The sequence below is a fragment of the Oncorhynchus clarkii genome, chromosome 13, assembly GCF_045791955.1.
Source record: "Oncorhynchus clarkii lewisi isolate Uvic-CL-2024 chromosome 13, UVic_Ocla_1.0, whole genome shotgun sequence".
Lineage (NCBI taxonomy): Eukaryota > Metazoa > Chordata > Actinopteri > Salmoniformes > Salmonidae > Oncorhynchus > Oncorhynchus clarkii.
In genome coordinates, this window is record NC_092159.1 from 65,305,308 (window position 1) to 65,323,068 (window position 17,761).

Sequence of the window (17,761 nt, forward strand, 5' to 3'; positions counted from 1 at the left end):
AAATATATATATATATATATATAGATATATATAGATATATATATATAGAGAGAGACAAAGAATTAGAAAACAAACCCAATTTGGATAAACTCCCATATCTACTGGGTGAAATGCCACAGTGTTCCATCACAGCAGCAAGATGTGTGACCTGTTGCCACAAGAAAAGGGCAACCAGTGAAGAACAAACACCATTGTAAATACAACCCATATTTATTTGATTTGATTTGTCTCTATTTTCATCATCCAACACTGTATTAAAGCAGGAAGCACCAGTGACTCGGTCTATAAGAAAATGGTCAGATGAAGCAGATGCTAAACTACAGGACTGTTTTGCTAACACAGACTGGAATATGTTCTGGGATTCATCCGATGGCATTGAGGACCACATGAGTCACTGGCTTTATCAATAAGTGCATTGAGGAAGGTCGTCCCCACAGTGACTGTACGTACGTACATACCACAACCAGAAGCCATGGATTACAGGCAACATTCGCACTGAGCTAAAGGCTAGAGCTGCCACTTTCAAAGAGCGGGACTCTAACCTGGACCGCTATGCCCTCTGACGAACCATCAAACAGGCAAAGCATCAATATAGGACTAAGATCGACTCGTACTACACCGGCTCTGACGCTCGTCGGATGTGGCAGGGCTTGCAAACCATTACAGTGACACGAGCCTAACAGACAAACTAAACTACTTCTATGCTTGCTTTGAGGCAAATAACACTGAAACGTGCATGAGAGCACCATCTGTTCCGGAGCCGATGTGAGCAAGACCTTTAACCTGTCTAACGAAATCCCGTTACGCTAGCGGAACCCCTCGCCAACAGCCAATGAAATTGCAGGGCGCCAAATACAAATCAACAAAAATCTCATATATCAAATTTCTCAAACATACACGTATTAGGCACCATTTTAAAGATAACATTCTCGTTAATCCAGCCACAGTGTCTGATTTCAAAAATGCTTTACAGCGAAAGCTCCACAAACAATTATGTTAGGTCACCACCAAGTCACAGAAAAACCAGCCACAAAAAGTCACAAAAAAGCACAAATAGAGATAAAATTAATCACTAACCTTTGATGATCTTCATCAGATGACACTCATAGGACTTCATGTTACACAATACTTGTATGTTTGGTTCGATAAAGTGCATATTTATATCCAAAAATCTCATTTTACATTGGTGCGTTGAGTGATTGCAGAGATGTGATTTTGTGTGAGATGATGATAGGCTTCTCCTTCTCCGCGGTGTCAGATTTTTAAAAAAACTTTACGGAAAAAAGCATCATCTGAGTACGGCGCTCAGAGCCCAAACCAGTCAAAATAAATATCCGCCATGTTGCCCAGTCAACATGAGTCATCAATAGCATTTATAAATATTCACTTACCTTTGACGATCTTCATCAGAATGCACTCCCAGGAATCACAGCGCCACAATAAATGTTTGTTTTGTTCGATAATGTCCGTCATTGTTAAGGGAATTTTTATCAATAATGACTAATTATGTTTCAATCAGGACTGACTAATCAGAATACTATTATGTTACTGTATATGTACTAATCGGAATACTATTATTATGTTACTGTATATGTACTAATCAGAATACTATTATGTTACTGTATATGTACTAATCAGAATACTATTATTATGTTACTGTATATGTACTAATCAGAATACTATTATGTTACTGTATATGTACTAATCGGAATACTATTATGTTACTGTATATGTACTAATCAGAATACTATTATTATGTTACTGTATATGTACTAATCAGAATACTATTATGTTACTGTATATGTACTAATCAGAATACTATTATGTTACTGTATATGTACTAATCAGAATACTATTATGTTACTGTATATGTACTAATCAGAATACTATTATTATGTTACTGTATATGTACTAATCAGAATACTATTATTATGTTACTGTATATGTACTAATCAGAATACTATTATGTTACTGTATATGTACTAATCGGAATACTATTATGTTACTGTATATGTACTAATCAGAATACTATTATGTTACTGTATATGTACTAATCAGAATACTATTATGTTACTGTATATGTACTAATCAGAATACTATTATTATGTTACTGTATATGTACTAATCAGAATACTATTACGTTGCTGTATATGTACTAATCAGAATACTATTATGTTACTGTATATGTACTAATCAGAATACTATTATGTTACTGTATATGTACTAATCAGAATACTATTATGTTGCTGTATATGTACTAGTCAGAATACTATTATGTTACTGTATATGTACTAATCAGAATACTATTATGTTACTGTATATGTACTAATCGGAATACTATTATGTTACTGTATATGTACTAATCAGAATACTATTATGTTACTGTATATGTACTAATCTGAATACTATTATGTTACTGTATATGTACTAATCGGAATACTATTATGTTACTGTATATGTACTAATCAGAATACTATTATGTTACTGTATATGTACTATATATGTACTAATACTATTATGTTACTGTATATGTACTAATCAGAATACTATTATGTTACTGTATATGTACTAATCAGAATACTATTATGTTACTGTATATGTACTAAGTCAGAATACTATTATGTTACTGTATATGTACTAATCAGAATACTATTATGTTACTGTATATGTACTAATCGGAATACTATTATGTTACTGTATATACTATTATGTTACTGTATATGTACTAATCGGAATACTATTATGTTACTGTATATGTACTAATCAGAATACTATTATGTTACTGTATATGTACTAATCAGAATACTATTATGTTACTGTATATGTACTAATCAGAATACTATTATGTTACTGTATATGTACTAATCAGAATACTATTATTATGTTACTGTATATGTACTAATCAGAATACTATTATGTTACTGTATATGTACTAATCAGAATACTATTATGTTACTGTATATGTACTAATCAGAATACTATTATGTTACTGTATATGTACTAATCGGAATACTATTATGTTACTGTATATGTACTAGTCAGAATACTATTATGTTACTGTATATGTACTAATCAGAATACTATTATTATGTTACTGTATATGTACTAATCAGAATACTATTATGTTACTGTATATGTACTAATCTGAATACTATTATGTTACTGTATATGTACTAATCAGAATACTATTATTATGTTACTGTATATGTACTAATCAGAATACTATTATTATGTTACTGTATATGTACTAATCAGAATACTATTACGTTGCTGTATATGTACTAATCAGAATACTATTATGTTACTGTATATGTACTAATCAGAATACTATTATGTTACTGTATATGTACTAATCAGAATACTATTATTATGTTACTGTATATGTACTAATCAGAATACTATTACGTTGCTGTATATGTACTAATCAGAATACTATTATGTTACTGTATATGTACTAATCAGAATACTATTATGTTACTGTATATGTACTAATCAGAATACTATTATGTTACTGTATATGTACTAATCAGAATACTATTATTATGTTACTGTATATGTACTAATCAGAATACTATTATTATGTTACTGTATATGTACTAATCAGAATACTATTATTATTCTGCCCTTGAGTTGCGTTCCCATGCAAAACTAGACAGATAGCTAACAACTAAGTCTTCAATAAAACTCCCAAGGCGTGTCTTTTCTTGAATGAATATATTGAAAACGTTTATGTTGTGAAACTGCAAAATACAGAAAAGAATATACTTTAGTATTCAATTCACACCGACAGTAGCTGTATATTATACATTTGAAGTTGCATAAATACAAAGCACGCGCTAAGGTACCATGCATCTGGCATGATGCCAACCCATATAGCTAATTGTTACTCATATGGTAATTGGCTCCTTTCATTACTCTAATAATGTACAACCATTTATGTAGAATAACAAAGCATATTACACTAGGAACAGTAACAAAACTACAGTATTGTATATTTTACAATTAGTTTGCATGACGCACGAGCAAAGTAATACAGCTAACGACATACATGAAAAGCATTGCAATTTGTGAGTAAATGCAACCAACATTGACATGTAAGCAACTCTATCAATAACAAGATTATAACCATTAGCTAAATGCTTGAATTGAACTTACAAACAAATATTTTCCAAGGCTGAAGCGTGACAAGAAATAACTACATTGAAAGACCTGCACCGTAGCGTTGTTTGTAGCTGCTTCTATGCAACAAATTCTATGAGAACAAATTCTCTACTTCCTGTTTGCGTAGTCTTTCTAAGTACCAGAAACATCCACTAGGGGGCAAATAACACCATTGCACACAATGAAAATCCAATTGAACCCTTGTAATAAAATAATCTGTTACCTTCTAACAGGATGGCAGCACAATTATGTTGCTGTATATGTACTAATCAGAATACTATTATGTTACTGTATATGTACTAATCAGAATACTATTATGTTACTGTATATGTACTAATCAGAATACTATTATGTTACTGTATATGTACTAATCAGAATACTATTATGTTACTGTATATGTACTAATCAGAATACTATTATGTTACTGTATATGTACTAATCAGAATACTATTATGTTACTGTATATGTACTAATCAGAACACTATTATGTTACTGTATATGTACTAATCAGAATACTATTATGTTACTGTATATGTACTAATCAGAATACTATTATGTTACTGTATATGTACTAATCAGAATACTATTATGTTACTGTATATGTACTAATCAGAATACTATTATGTTACTGTATATGTACCAATCAGAATACTATTATGTTACTGTATATGTACTAATCAGAATACTATTATGTTACTGTATATGCACTAATCAGAATACTATTATGTTACTGTATATGTACTAATCAGAATACTATTATGTTACTGTATATGTACTAATCAGAATACTATTATGTTACTGTATATGTACTAATCAGAATACTATTATGTTACTGTATATGTACTAATCAGAATACTATTATGTTACTGTATATGTCCTAATCAGAATACTATTATGTTACTGTATATGTCCTAATCAGAATACTATTATGTTACTGTATATGTCCTAATCAGAATACTATTATGTTACTGTATATGTCCTAATCAGAATACTATTATGTTACTGTATAGATGTATGAATTTTCTTTTTGATCCCAGTACTGAATATAATGTGTGTAAATATAATCAAGAATTAGAACAATGACTGTCTGTTCCTTGGTAGAAATGAATGAACTATATCGTCAGACTGGCTAGAATGCTTATCTACACTGGCTGACCTTGGCTCTAGGCGAGGTGGGAAGGCTTGAGAACTATAGAGCCTTTCTACCAGTGTCAAGAAGAGACGGAACATTTAGAAAACGCTGACGTCATTTTCAGTTTATAACCTGTGGTAAAATGTGTAAGGAGCAGTACTCTCGTGAATAAAGGCTGCTGTTTGACTTTAAGACTGGGCTCTGTCCATTTTTATACTAATAATACTAATAAGGGTCATACATATCCTTATGAATTGACAGAGTGTTTGATTTTAATTGGGTATTAAAACAGAGGAATTTAATTCCTGCAACAATCATTTACGTCCAAATAGCTTCTTTCTGCAGAGAAGAATGGGAGAAACTCACCAAATACGGGTGTGCCAAGCTTGTAGCGTCATACCCAAGAAGACCTGAGGCTGTAATCGCTGCCAAAAGTGCTTCAACAAAGTACAGCGTAAAGGGTCTGAATATTTATGTAAAGGTGATATTTCAGTTATTATATTACAATAAATTTGCAAAAATGTCTAAATACCTGTTTTTGCTTTGTCATTATGGGGTATTGTCATGTCATTATGGGGTACTGTGATGTCATTATGGGGTATTGTGATGTCATTATGGGGTATTGTGATGTCATTATGGGGTATTCCGTATGCACTGTACTATCTACAGATATCTAGTGAGACGTGCAGACTCCTGGGAGTCATGACACACGTGAATGTATTATCTATGTCTACAGATATCTAGTGAGACGTGTAGACTGCTGGGAGTCATGACACACGTGAATGTATTATCTATGTCTACAGATATCTAGTGAGACGTGCAGACTGCTGGGAGTCATGACACACGTGAATGTATTATCTATGTCTACAGATATCTAGTGAGTGAACACACAATATTCATGTCGTTTTGTGGGCTTGTCACTTAACATCATTTTGTAAGTTTAATAGACAGGAAGTTGTGTGGTCTGAATTTGTTAGCAGTGTTTCGTTGATAGGCAGATGGCAATGACTGGCAAACTCTGTTCAACAGGCTCTGTCTGTCCTGTCTGTGTGTGTGTGTGTGTGTGTGTGTGTGTGAGTGTGTGTGTGTGTGTGTGTAGCCAGCCTCTCTGTTCTACTACTAGCCTCGTGGTGAACCAGGCTTCCTTCCACTAGCCTCGTGGTAAACCAGGCTTCCTTCCACTAGCCTCGTGGTCAACCAGGCTTCCTTCTACTAGCCTCGTGGTAAACCAGGCTTCCTTCCACTAGCCTCGTGGTAAACCAGGCTTCCTTCCACTAGCCTCGTGGTAAACCAGGCTTTCTTCCACTAGCCTCGTGGTAAACCAGGCTTCCTTCCACTAGCCTCGTGGTAAACCAGGCTTCCTTCCACTAGCCTCGTGGTAAACCAGGCTTCCTTCCACTAGCCTCGTGGTAGCTTAGCTGTATTAGCCCAGACGCTTGCTTAGCTGTGTTAGCCCAGACGCTAGCTTAGCTGTATTAGCCCAGACGCTTGCTTAGCTGTGTTAGCCCAGACGCTAGCTTAGCTGTATTAGCCCAGACGCTTGCTTAGCTGTGTTAGCCCAGACACTAGGTTAGCTGTGTTAGCCCAGACGCTTGCTTAGCTGTGTTAGCCCAGACGCTAGCTTAGCTGTATTAGCCCAGACGCTAGTTTAGCTGTATTAGCCCAGACGCTAGTTTAGCTGTATTAGCCCAGACGCTAGCTTAGCTGTGTTAGCCCAGACGCTAGTTTAGCTGTGTTAGCCCAGACGCTAGTTTAGCTGTATTAGCCCAGACGCTAGCTTAGCTGTGTTAGCCCAGACGCTAGTTTAGCTGTGTTAGCCCAGACGCTAGTTTAGCTTTATTAGCCCAGACGCTAGCTTAGCTGTGTTAGCCCAGACGCTAGTTTAGCTGTGTTAGCCCAGACGCTAGTTTAGCTGTATTAGCCCAGACGCTAGCTTAGCTGTATTAGCCCAGACGCTAGCTTAGCTGTATTAGCCCAGACGCTTGCTTAGCTGTGTTAGCCCAGACGCTAGTTTAGCTGTGTTAGCCCAGACGCTAGTTTAGCTGTATTAGCCAGACGCTAGTTTAGCTGTGTTAGCCCAGACGCTAGTTTAGCTGTGTTAGCCCAGACGCTAGTTTAGCTGTGTTAGCCCAGACGCTAGTTTAGCTGTGTTAGCCCAGTTGTTAGTTTAGCTATGTTAGCCCAGACGCTAGTTTAGCTGCGTTAGCCCAGACCCTTGCTTAGCTGTGTTAGCCCAGACGCGGCTTAGCTGTGTTAGCCCAGACGCTAGCTTAGCTGCTTTAGCCCAGACGCTTGCTTAGCTGTGTTAGCCCAGACGCTAGCTTAGCTGTGTTAGCCCTAGCTTAGCTGTGTTAGCCCAGACGCTAGCTTAGCTGTGTTACCCCAGACGCTAGTTTAGCTGTGTTACCCCAGACGCTAGCTTAGCTCTGTTAGCCCTAGCTTAGCTGTGTTAACCCAGACGCTAGCTTAGCTGTGTTAGCCCTAGCTTTGCTGTGTTAGCCCAGACGCTAGCTTAGCTGTGTTAGCCCTAGCTTAGCTGTGTTAGCCCAGATGCTAGCTTGCCCAGGGTCAGTGATACCTGGAGCCACCACGTACTGCCGATCTATGGGAACAACTGCAAACATTTTTAGCAATTATTAATAAAATAAAATAAAATTTACCTCATAAACTGTTGCCTGTAACGTTCATCTCCTTATTGTCATACTGTACCTACATTACAAGTGTTGGATTTGCACTAAAATGATACGTAAAGACACATACATAATCTGGTATCACCCAGACAGGCCAGTCGTGTGAGAACCTCGGCATTATAATCTGGCATCATCCCAGACAGGCCAGTCGTGTGAGAAACTCGAGATTATAATCTGGCATCATCCCAGACAGGCCAGTCGTGTGAGAACCTCGGCATTATAATCTGGCATCATCCCAGACAGGCCAGTCGTGTGAGAACCTCGGCATTATAATCTGGCATCATCTCAGACAGGCCAGGCGTGTGAGAACCTCGGCATTATAATCTGGCATCATCCCAGACAGGCCAGTCGTGTGAGAACCTCGGCATTATAATCTGGCATCATCCCAGACAGGCCAGTCGTGTGAGAAACTCGAGATTATAATCTGGCATCATCCCAGACAGGCCAGTCGTGTGAGAACCTCGTCATTATAATCTGGCATCATCCCAGACAGGCCAGGCGTGTGAGAACCTCGGCATTATAATCTGGTATTATAATCTGGTATCATCCCAGACAGGCCAGTCGTGTGAGAAACTCGAGATTATAATCTGGTATCATCCCAGACAGGCCAGTCGTGTGGGAAACTCGAGATTATAATCTGGTATCATCCCAGACAGGCCAGTCGTGTGAGAACCTCGTCATTATAATCTGGTTTCATCCCAGACAGGCCAGGCGTGTGAGAACCTCGGCATTATAATCTGGTATCATCCCAGACAGGCCAGTCGTGTGAGAACCTCGGCATTATAATCTGGTATTATAATCTGGTATCATCCCAGACAGGCCAGTCGTGTGAGAACCTCGGCATTATAATCTGGAATTATAATCTGGTATCATCCCAGACAGGCCAGTCGCCAGAGAAACTCGGCATCAAGTCGATCAGACAAGTGAAAATGAGGGTCAGTAAAGAAAACTACAAGCTCGTCTCTCGATTTTAAAACAACGTGTCGATACTTTGCCCAAAAATATCCACTTCCTCATGTTGTAGAAGAGTTTACATGGTCGCCCGTTGCATAGTACAACCCCAGACCACGTGTAACCACGGCAACCCATGACCTCCACATCCGGCTTCTTCACCTGCGGGATCTTCTGAGAGGGGGAGGGACAGACACCCCGGTGACAGTTGATTAATCCCTTTTTTTGGGGGGGGGGAGGGGTCTTGAAATGGAACACACGCACACACTCACACACGCACGCACACACACACACACACACACACACACACACACACACACACCGTCTCCTCTCTCTCCTGAGGCAGGATGCAGGACAGTCTCTCTACTGTCTGGAAGACAGATCACTTCCTCACTTACTATTTCAGTCACTTACTGTCTCTCTGTCTCTCTGTGTGTGTGTGTGTGTGAGAGACAAGGCAGTTCATCACCTGGTAGTTATATAAATTCCCCAACGGAACTGTACCGGGTTGTTTCCTAGGTAACCACCGGCTGGCTGGCTGTACGTCCAATGTCCTTCTTCTCTACGTTACAACCCACCTGTCAATCACACTTTATTTAATAATTAACGTTTATAATATATAATAGTCCTATTTCTCTACGTTACAACCCACCTGCTGGCACTGAGCTGCTGTTCAAATACAACCACACTTTATTTCATAATTAACTTATAATACATGTTAGAAAGGAAATAGTTTATGTTTAATTTAACTAAAGTAACTAAAGTCTGTTGTTCTGTCTGTTTCAGAACTCCTTGGTTCTGCTAAGAGGGTCAACGTCAACTTCCAGGATACTGACGGGTGAGTGGACAGAGACACACACACAGATACGCACACAGATACACACACAGATACGCACACACACACACACACACACACACACACACACACACACACACACACACACACACACACACACACACACACACACACACACACACACACACACACACACACACACACACACACACACACACACACACACAGAGAGACCTGGGTCTCAAGAGAAGACAGGCTATCTGCTCACTGCCCTCAAAATGAGGTGGAAACTGAGCTGCACTTCCTAACCTCCTGCCCAATGTATGACCATATTAGAGAGACATATTTCCCTCAGATTACACAGATCCACAAAGAATTAGAAAACAAACCCAATTTTGATAAACTCCCATATCTACTGGGTGAAATGCCACAGTGTTCCATCACAGCAGCAAGATTTGTGACCTGTTGCCACGAGAAAAGGGTAACCAGTGAAGAACAAACACCATTGTAAATACAACCCATATTTATGCTTATTTATTTTCCCTTGTGTACTTCAACCATTTGTACATCGTTACAACCCTGTATATATACATAATATGACATATGAAATGTCTGTATTATTTTGGATCTTCTGTGAGTGTAATGTTTACTGTTCATTATTATTGTTTACTTAACTTTTGTTAAATCTTCTGTGGATATTCAAGGCACATCACCCTGATCGTTTATGAAAGTGGTTCTGGATGTTTCTGCTCAATGACTGAAATGTCAAATGTGTTATAAATATTAAATGCCAGGGTTCTTCCTAGTTAACAGAGGATTTCCTCTCCTCTCCTCTCCTCTCCTCTCCTCTCCTCTCCTCTCCTCTCCTCTCCTCTCCTCTCCTCTCCTCTCCTCTCCTCTCCTCTCCTCTTCTCTCCTCTCCTCTCCTCTCCTCTTCTCTCCTCTCCTCTCCTCTCCTCTCCTCTCCTCTCCTCTTCTCTCCTCTCCTCTCTTCTCATCTCATCTCATCTCCTCTCCCCTCATCTCCACTCCCCTCCCCTCCCATCGTCTCCACTCCCCTCCCCTCCCCTCTAACTTCCTCTCCTCTCCTCTCCTCTCCTCTCCTCTCCTCTCCTCTCCTCTCCTCTCCAACTTCCTCTTCTTTCTTCTAACCTCTTCTCCTCTCCTCTAAATTCCTCTTCTTTCTTCTAACCTCTTCTCCTCATCATCTCCTCTACTATCCTCTCCTTCTGAGAAAGGAAGACACTGTAGAGTATTGAGATGCCTCCCTGGCCTAGACAGAGGAAGCCACTGTAGAGTATTGAGATGTCTCCCTGATCCATCCAGAACCGGCCTAGACAGAGGAAGCCACTGTAGAGTATTGAGATGTCTCCTTGGCCTAGACAGAGCTGGGTCAGTCAGGGGTTTGGGACTATTCGGTATTCTGAACAAACACACACACACACGCCGTGCCGGAGTATCTCCATGGTTACAGAACATTCCGCTCCCAATCACAGACAGCCTCAGCTCTGTCAGCCAATCAGAACAGAGGACCTGTTCTACATATATCTCTCTCTCTCTCTCTCACACACACACACACACACACACACACACACACACACACACACACACACACACACACACACACACACACACACACACACACACACACACACACACACACACTAAGTCAATGTGGAGGCTATATACAGGGGGTACTGGAGAGTCAGTGTGGAGGCTATATACAGGGGGTACCGGTACAGAGTCAATGTGGAGGCTATATACAGGGGGTACTGGAGAGTCAGTGTGGAGGCTATATACAGGGGGTACCGGTACAGAGTCAATGTGGAGGCTATATACAGGGGGTACCAGTACAGAGTCAATGTGGAGGCTATATACAGGGGGTACTGGAGAGTCAATGTGGAGGCTATATACAGGGGGTACCGGTACAGAGTCAATGTGGAGGCTATATACAGGGGGTACTGGTACAGAGTCAATGTGGAGGCTATATACAGGGGGTACCAGTACAGAGTCAATGTGGAGACTATATACAGGGGGTACCGGTACAGAGTCAGTGTGGGGGGGTGCAGGCTAGTTGAGGTAATATGTGCCTGTAGGTGGGGGTGAAGTGAATGTACATAGATAATAAACAGGGAGTAGCAGCAGTGTGAAAACAAAATGGGATGGGGGGCTGTATCAACGTAAATAGTCCGGGTGACTATTTGATTAATTGTTCAGCAGTTTTATGGCTTGGAGGTAGAAGCTGTTCAGCAGTTTTATGGCTTGGAGGTAGAAGCTGTTCAGCAGTTTTATGGCTTGGAGGTAGAAGCTGTTCAGCAGTTTTATGGCTTGGAGGTAGAAGCTGTTCAGCAGTTGTATGGCTTGGAGGTAGAAGCTGTTAAGGAGCCTTTTGGACCTGGTCTTGATACTCCGGTACCGCTTGCCGTAGCAGAGAGAACAGTTTATGACTTGTGAAATGTTTTGAGCTTTCCTCTGACACCGCCTGGTATACAGTACCAGTCTAAAGGTTTGACATCAACACTATGAAACAACACATATGGAATCATATAGTAACCAAACATTCCTCTAGTTGAGAGATGTGGGAACTCCTTCAAGACTGTCTGGTAGAGCATTCCAGGTGAAGCTGGTTGAGAAAATGCCAAGAGTGTGCAAAGCTGTCATCAAGGCAAAGAGTGGCTACTTTGAAAAAATCTCAAACATAAAATATATTCTGATTTGTTTAACACTTTTTTGGTTACTACATGATTCCATATGTGTTATTTCATAGTTTTGATGTCTTCACTATTATTCTACAATGTAGAAAATTGTTAAAATAAAGAAAAACCCTGGAATGAGTAGGTGTGTCCAAACTTTTGACTGGTACTGTATATACAGACCACAAATTCCTGTTGGCTATACTAAAACTCTTTAACATCATCCTTGGCTCTGGCATCTCCCCCAATATTTGGAACCAAGGACTGATCACCCCAATCCACAAAAGTGGAGACAATTTTGACCCCAATAACTACCGTGGAATATGCGTCAACAGTAACCTTGGGAAAATCCTCTGCATTATCATTAACAGCAGACTCGTACATTTCCTCAACGAAAACAATGTACTGAGCAAATGTCAAATTGGCTTTTTACCAAATTACCGTACAACAGACCATGTATTCACCCTGCTCACCCTTATTGACAAACAATCCAAAACAAAGTATTCTTATGCTTTGTTGATTTAAAAATATATTTTCATTTGGCATGAGGGTCTGCAAATTGAAGGAAAACGTTAGGAGCACCGTTCCTTAACCCGTCTCCTCCCCTTCCTCTACAATGATTTGAAGTGGATTTAACAAGTGGCATCAATAAGGGATCATAGCTTTCACCTGTATTCTGGCTCTGACGCTCGTCGGATGTGGCAGGGGGCTTGCAAACTATTATGGACTACAAAGGGAAACCCATTTGCGAGCTGCCCAGTGACGAGGGCCTACCAGACGGGCTAAATGTATTTTATGCTTGCTTCGAGGCAAGCAACACTGAATCATGAATGAGAGCACCAGCTGTTCCGGACGACTGTGTGATCACGCTCTCCTTAGCCGATGTGAGCAAGACCTTCAAACAGGTCAACATTCAGAAGGCCCCAGGGCCAGACGGATTCTCAGGACGTGTACTCAGAGCATACGCGGACCAACTGATATTTTCAGCCTCTCCCTGACCGAGTCTGTAATACCAACATGTTTCAAGCAGACCACCTTCGTCCCTGCGCCCAAGAACACTAAGGTAACCTGCCTAAATGACTACCGACCGATAGCACTCACGTCTGTAGCCATGAAGTGCTTTGAAAGGCTGGTCATGGCTCACATCAACACCATTATCCCAGAAATCCTAGACCCACTCCAATTTGCATACCGCCCCAACAGATCCACAGATGATGCAATCTCTATTGCACTCCACACTGCCCTTTCCCACCTGGACAAAAGGAACACCTATGTGAGAATGCTGTTCATTAACTACAGCTCAGCGTTCAACACCATAGTTGCCCTCAAAGCTCATCACTAAGCTAAGGACCCTGGGACTAAACACCTCCCTCTGCAACTGATGGGGCTGTAGAGTTTCCAGGTCCACTGACTCGGTACCGGTACCCCTTGTATATTGCCTCGTTATTGATATTTTATTGTGTTACTTTTTAAAAATATATATTGTTTATTTAGTAAATATTTTCTGACCTCTTATTTGTCTTAAAACCGTATTGTTGGTTAAGGGCTTGTAAGTAATTATTTCAGCGTAAGGTTTGTATTCGGCGCATGTGACTATTAACATTTGATTTGATTCACATGTTCAGTCTATCCCTCACACTGACTCTATCCCTCACACACTGCCTCTATCCCTCACACGGACTCTATCCCTCACACTGACTCTATCCCTCACACACTGCCTCTATCCCTCACACTGACTCTATCCCTCACACTGACTCTATCCCTCACACTGACTCTATCCCTCACACACTGCCTCTATCCCTCACACTGACTCTATCCCTCACACTGACTCTATCCCTCACACTGACTCTATCCCTCACACTGCCTCTATCCCTCACACTGACTCTATCCCTCACACACTGACTCTATCCCTCACACTGACTCTATCCCTCACACTGACTCTATCCCTCACACACTGCCTCTATCCCTCACACTGACTCTATCCCTCACACACTGCCTCTATCCCTCACACACTGCCTCTATCCCTCACACTGACTCTATCCCTCACACACTGACTCTATCCCTCACACTGACTCTATCCCACACACACTGCCTCTATCCCTCACACTGGCACTTACACACTGACTCTATCCCTCACACTGACTCTATCCCACACACTGACTCGATCCCTCACACACTGCCTCTATCCCTCACACTGCCACTCACACACTGCCTCTATCCCTCACACACTGCCTCTATCCCTCACATTGACATTCACACACTGCCTCTATCCCTCACACTGACACTCACACACTGCTTCTATCCCTCACACTGACACTCACACACTGCCTCTATCCCACACACTGACACTCACACACTGCCTCTATCCCTCACACTGACACTCACACACTGCCTCTATCCCTACATTTGAATATCTTGGCCATGTTGTGTTATAATCTCCACCCGGCACAGCCAGAAGAGGACTGGCCACCCCACATAGCCTGGTTCCTCTCTAGGTTTCTTCCTAGGTTTTGGCCTTTCTAGGGAGTTTTTCCTAGCCACCGTGCTTCTACACCTGCATTTCTTGCTGTTTGGGGTTTTAGGCTGGGTTTCTGTACAGCACTTTGAGATATCAGCTGATGTACGAAGGGCTATATAATAAATTTGATTTGATCCCTCACACTGACACTCACACACTGCCTCTATCCCTCACACACTGCCTCTATCCCTCACACTGACACTCACACACTGCCTCTATCCCTCACACTGACACTCATACACTGCCTCTATCCCTCACACAGACACTCACACACTGCCTCTATCCCTCACACGGACACTCACACACTGCCTCTATCTCTCACACACTGCCTCTATCCCTCACACTGACACTCACACACTGCCTCTATCCCTCACACTGACACTCACACACTGCCTCTATCCCTCACACTGACACTCACACACTGCCTCTATCCCTCACACTGACACTCGCACACTGCCTCTATCCCTCACAGTGACACTATTACACTGCCTCTATCCCTCACACTGACACACTGCCTCTGGCCCTCACACTGACACTCACACACTGCCTCTATCCCTCACACACTGCCTCTATCCCTCACACATTGCCTCTATCCCTCACACTGACACTCACACACTGCCTCTGGCCCTCACATTGACACTCACACACTGCCTCTATCCCTCACACACTGCCTCTATCCCTCACATGGACACTCACACACTGCCTCTGGCCCTCACATTGACACTCACACACTGCCTCTATCCCTCACACACTGCCTCTATCCCTCACATGGACACTCACACACTGCCTCTGGCCCTCACATTGATACTCACACACTGCCTCTGGCCCTCACATTGACACTCACACACTGCCTCTAGCACTCACACACTGCCTCTAGCCCTCACACACTGCCTCTGGCCCTCACACTGACACTCACACACTGCCTCTAGCCCTCACACTGCCTCTATCCCTTCACACTGACACTCACACACTGCCTCTGGCCCTCACACTGACACACTGCCTCTATCCCTCACACTGACACTCACACACGGTCTATGCCCCCCCCCACACACACAAAATCAGGCATCAAACACACCACTACTGTAACCCCACATGAAGTACATTGAGTTTATCTCTTGTCCTCTCTCTCCATCCCTCTCTCTCCATCCCTCTCTCTCCATCCCTCTCTCCCTCATCCCTCTCTCCCTCCATCCCTCTCTCCATCATCCCTCTCTCCCTCCATCCCTCTCTCCATCATCACTCTCTCTCCATCCCTCTCTCCATCCCTCTCTCCCTCCATCCCTCTCTCCATCATCCATCTCTCTCTCATCCTTCCCTACATCCCTCTCTCCATCCCTATGCCCTCTCCTTCTCCATCCATCCCTCTCTCCTCTCCTTCTCCATCTCCCCTCTCCCTCCATCCCTCTCTCCATCATCCCTCTCTCTCCATCCCTCTCTCCATCATCCCTCTCTCTCCATCCCTCTCTCCATCATCCCTCTCTCCCTCCATCCCTCTCTCCATCTCTCTCTCATCCTTCCCTACATCCCTCTCTCCATCCCTCTGCCCTCTCCTTCTCCATCCACCCCTCTCTCCTCTTCTTCTCCATCCCTCTCTCCTCTCCTTCTCCATCCCTCTCTCCTCTCCTTCTCCATCCCTCTCTCCTCTCCTTCTCCATCCCTCTCTCCTCTCTTCCATCCCTCTCTCCTCTCCTTCTCCATCCCTCTCTCCTCTCTTCCATCCCTTTCTCCTCTCCTTCTCCATCTCTCTCTTTTCTCTAACCACTAGGCAGGTAGCCTAGTGGTTAGAGCGTTGGGCCAGTAACCGAAAGCTTGCTAGATCGAATCCCTGAGCTGACAATGTAAAAATATGTCGTTGTGCCCCTTAACAGGGCAGTTAACCCACTGTTCCTAGGCTGTCATTGTAAGTAAGAATTTGGTCTTAATCTGTTCTTAAATTACTTGTCTTAAATTACTTGTTAAATAAAATTATAATCAATAGGTGTATATATAATTAGGTAGATACCCAACCCAGTCATTGCGCTAATGCTAGTTAGCATTGGCTCGCTAAACTACCTCAAACGTCCTTCATAAAAATATCCCTCTCTCTCTCCATCCAGCTGACAGTAGTAGATACGAAATTAGTCTACACACCAGGAAACAGATGTGGTGGGCTGGCTAGATAACCCACAATAGAAGCCCAGTGTGTGTCTGTGTATAAGGTTGAGTGATTGTAGTTGTAATCCAGTCCATTATGACATCAGCTGGGTTTTTTAATCCATCATGTTGACTCTTCCTGTCCATTATGGAGTTACCATACCTCCCACTGTGCCCTAAATCAGGGCTTCTCACACACGCAATAAAAACAACAATATCCCCGATGCCAAGAGAGAGGTGGGCCTTAAAATGTTCCTTCACAGGGACCAATAATTGTTTTTTTTCCAGTCATGAAGTCATAGGAGAATCCTTGGTTTGATTGGTCATAGTAGAACTCCTTGGTTTGATTGGTCATGAAGTCATAGTAGAATCCTTGGTTGGATTGGTCATGAAGTCATAGTAGAATCCTTGGTTTGATTGGTCATGAAGTCATAGTAGAATCCTTGGTTTGATTGGTCATGAAGTCATAGTAGATCTCCTTGGTTTGATTGGTCATGAAGTCATAGTAGATCTCCTTGGTTGGATTGGTCATGAAGTCATAGTAGAACTCCTTGGTTGGATTGGTCATGAAGTCATAGTAGATCTCCTTGGTTTGATTGGTCATGAAGTCATAGTAGAATTATTGGTTTGATTGGTCATAAAGTCATAGTAGATCTCCTTGGTTTGATTGGTCATGAAGTCATAGTA

The 17,761-nt window shown here is 41.8% G+C and overlaps 1 protein-coding gene across 1 annotated transcript in view; it reads left to right on the top strand.

Annotated features, from left to right (window-relative positions):
* Positions 1 to 17,761, top strand: part of LOC139424112 (caskin-1-like) — a 120,634-nt gene that overhangs the window by 38,849 nt on the left and 64,024 nt on the right. The window contains exon 2 of the mRNA XM_071175809.1: positions 9,721 to 9,772. Coding sequence (XP_071031910.1) covers positions 9,721 to 9,772 — 52 coding nt within the window. The remainder of the gene's footprint in view (positions 1 to 9,720; positions 9,773 to 17,761) is intronic.